We start from the raw sequence: 3,706 nt of genomic DNA, 5'->3' as shown, positions 1-3,706 counted from the left end.
CCTGACCGATTCGTGAACCCTAGCAGTAGCAAGAGTGACATCTAACACTTCCTGCCTGTTTTTTGTAATAAAAGTTGGCATATTGCCATCATTGCAGATGAACAGATTGTTACTAAATACAAAATCAAAAAGTAACTCACCTCTTTCATTAGTATTTGAGCTGCCCCAAACCTAATGATGAGCGTTGGCATCGCAACCTATTAGAAGCTCTACCCCGAGTCTCCTGGCGCTGCTTGTTAGCTGTATCAGGACATTCGATGGTAGTGTGGCATGGTCATGTGCCATATATGCAGAAACTGCCCATATTTGGCCCCAGGAGCCCTCGATACTTACTGCGGTTTGGTCACCATCACTATATTGCGAAAGTAAGAGAGCATTAAATTTTTTGTTAACCACTATGCAGGACCTAGGCTTACCCTTATTTACCGCATAAAATAGGTTGTAGTTATTAGCCCTGATTCCGCATACAAGATCCTTATAAATCCATGGTTCTTGTATCAGGACCATATCAGCCTCGTTGTTGCTGAGGCGTTGCAGTAGACTGGCGGATGCAGCCTTGCTATGATGCAGGTTAATTTGCTGTACCCGCATCTTCAGTACGTGTGGATCCATTTTTCTCCACCACAGTGACATCAAGAGCACTATCCTCCTCAGAGTCATTACTCAGGAGTTCCTCTTCATCGAAAAGATAGCGCATGCCTATGCTCTCCTCTGATGTAATTGAGTGAGCTGGCGAAGGAGCAGACACTGAAGTGTCCATGCACACAGGTGAGTCTTCAGATGGAATAACCGGACTCACTTCGGTCATGGAAGCAGGCTTAATATTGCCCACTTCGATAAGGGATCAGCAGTGTGTTGAGAAATTGCCGCTGATTCCCGTACATCAGACGAGGATTGCTCCTCATCTTTTTTGTAAACCCTCATAGTTATGGGGAAAAAACCGTAATTTAATACGCCACCAGATCGCGCCAAAATGGCCAGAGAGGCTTTGTCGATCACAAAACTGACCGACCTAAACTTGCCTTTGGCTTCTTCCGGCTTAGTGACCTTCCACGTGGACGTATTTAGATCAGGGTTTCCCACCCGAATTAGCTCCAGAATCCGCTGAGGGTCGGATGGTTCGACTGGAATCCAGGAACGCGTCCTAGGTCGGCCAGGAATTTGTTCCTTGGCAACGACTTTAAGCTTTGCGCCTGGCCAGACCTCACCAATTCTGGAGATGGCAATGCGAAAGAAATCAACAGAACGCTGATCAACGCAGGCGACTAGTTTCACATGGCCCTGAAACCATCCACCGTCACGACATTTGGGAATTGTACCTGGAAATTCCTTAAGAACTTCGACGTACAAGTCAAGGAGCTTTCGCTCAATTTGATCCCATTTTTCAAGAGTAATAGTGCCATCTGGATCATTTTCATCAATGACCGCCATTATGATGGAGCCCTTCATCGTGTCGCTAAAGGACTTAGTAGTGGTGGCGTTGCCACGAGTTGCGGAGAAAGGAAAGTCGATCCGGGCAGAGATCCGCTATACCCGGACAAGGCTAAGTTACAACCGGAGGGCGCCAGTTATCCGGAGGTCTCCGTTTAGAGACACACTAACTTAGTGCCATTCATCTCATCGGCACGGGTTTTATTGAGTTTTCCTCTCTAGATCCATAGTGTTCTGTTGAGTCAATGAAGTTATCAACTACAAACAGGTTCACCTCGAGAAGGGTGTGATAAAGTACCACGCACCATGGTCTTGGTAAGGCATAGGCTGATGTTTTGCGCATGACCATACCCTGTTCATTGAGAACACAAACAAGTGAATCTAAGTATCAATGAAAGTGTAAATCTTACTATTCGTGAGTGTATTATTTATTGAGAAAAAGCACGTATACCAACTAAAGCTTTACCTAACTTTGTTAAGAAGCTAATTACATTATACCAAGTTTGGAGAGGTTTGCAGAAAAATGCGAACAAAACATAAAACGTGTACGAGCAGCGTCGACAAGAGTTAATTACAAACTTAGACAATTTGTTTGACATTGCACATACTGACGCGCTTCAATTAATAAAGATAAATGAAGACAAAATCTTCTTGCAGCGCCAGAGAGAACCAGGTCGACCTGGTCATTTAGCTGGAGTGGACAAAAAATTGGCCAAAAAAGAGGAAAAAGCGCGTCTTAGAAACATTGAGGAACAAAAACGTCGTGTTAATTATTGTTTATCCTTAACTGCTTTGACGTCATCTTATCAAGAAAATTTATCTTCTGATTCTGAAATAATGGATCTACAAGAAAATTTACCCATCCAAACTGGGAGTGCACAGTCCGATACTAAAAAAACTTCTATGAGGAAAAATTTTATTACTCCAAAGTAAGTGTCAGCTTTAGATAGGAGTCAGTTAAGTATGAGAAATTCTGTATTTATTATTAAAGCTACTATTGAGGCACTTGGATACAATACTGACGAATTTCCTATAAGCAAGTCCTCCATTCAAAGAATTCGCACAGAAAAACGAAAACAACGTGCAGAAATTATTAAAGTCGATATCCAAAACGAAGTACCAGACACTGTAACTGTCCATTGGGATGGCAAATTGTTGTCGGCTTTAGATGTGCGCAAATGTGGAGAAGAACTTCTCCCGATTGTTGTTTCGTATGGTGATAAAGAACAACTTATTGCGGTGCCAAAATTAGACAACTGTACAGGAAGTGAACAGGCACAGGCAGTTTGGAATGCGGTTACTGACTGGAATCTCGAAGATAAAGTGCAAATCTTTTGTTGTGATACTACTGGTTCAAATACTGGTCTCATTAATGGTGCTTGTGTGCTTCTCGAACAAAAATTTAATTGAGATATGCCTATTTTTGCCTGCCGCCATCACATCTACGAATTGATATTGAAAGGCGTATTTGAAGCTAAAATTAATCAAGTTACCAACAACCCTAACATTCCATTACTCAAAAGGTTACAAGAAAACTGGACAAATATCGACCCTAAGAAAGTACAGTATCTTACAGAAAGGTTATCTTACCTGAATGCTTCAGAAATTGACAAACTGCTGGAATTTTTCCGAACTGAATTGACCAAGAAAATTGTTAGAAATAACTATAGAGAATTAATAGAGCTTTCAATAATATTCCTTGGTGGAGATACAGAAAAGAAATTTAAGATTCGACCTCCAGGTGCCATGCACCAAGCGCGATGGATGGCGAGGGCAATTTATTTATTAAAAATTTCATTACTTAGCTCTCAATTTATAATGTCTAACAAGGATAAAGCGGCTCTGTTAGACGTCTGCCTTTTCATCGTGACATCCTACGTCAAACCTTGGCTGCAATGCATTTCAGCGGTAAAAGCACCTTACCAGGATTTGTGTTTTCTGAACACCATGAAGGCTTATGAAACAATTGACAAAATTATCTCAAAAACAGTTTTACAAAAGTTCTGTCAGCATTTATGGTATTTAATTGATGAAGTGGCTGTCTTGTCCCTATTTGACGATGATGTTGACCATGAAAGAAAGGCAAAAATAGTTAATAACTTAGCCAAAGAAAACCCATCAGCCCACAGTAAACGATATATCCCTTCAAAAGATGAACTTTGTGGTTCACTTTACGAGAAAAACATCGATGACTTTGTTTCATTGAAAAGCAAGGCTTTGTTTAATCGACTCAAAATTGATGACAGTTTTCTCAACGAATGTCCTATTTCATGGT

General features: G+C 41.1%; 1 protein-coding gene across 1 annotated transcript; it reads right to left on the bottom strand.

Annotated features, from left to right (window-relative positions):
- Positions 1–804: 804 nt before the first annotated feature.
- LOC119664878 lies at positions 805–1,431 on the bottom strand. Its single transcript, XM_038074238.1, has one exon. The coding sequence runs from the start codon at positions 1,429–1,431 to the stop codon at positions 805–807; it is 627 nt and encodes a 208-aa protein (XP_037930166.1).
- Positions 1,432–3,706: the final 2,275 nt, after the last annotated feature.

Source organism: Teleopsis dalmanni, unplaced genomic scaffold, assembly GCF_002237135.1.
Source record: "Teleopsis dalmanni isolate 2A unplaced genomic scaffold, ASM223713v2 unscaffolded_contig_2831, whole genome shotgun sequence".
In the NCBI taxonomy this organism is placed as follows: Eukaryota; Metazoa; Arthropoda; class Insecta; order Diptera; family Diopsidae; genus Teleopsis; species Teleopsis dalmanni.
This window is presented reverse-complemented; position numbering and strand designations above follow the sequence as displayed.

Coding starts and splice junctions, on each gene's coding strand:
- LOC119664878 (XM_038074238.1), bottom strand. CDS start 1,431: ATGGCGGTCATTGATGAAAATGATCCAGATGGCACTATTACTCTTGAA.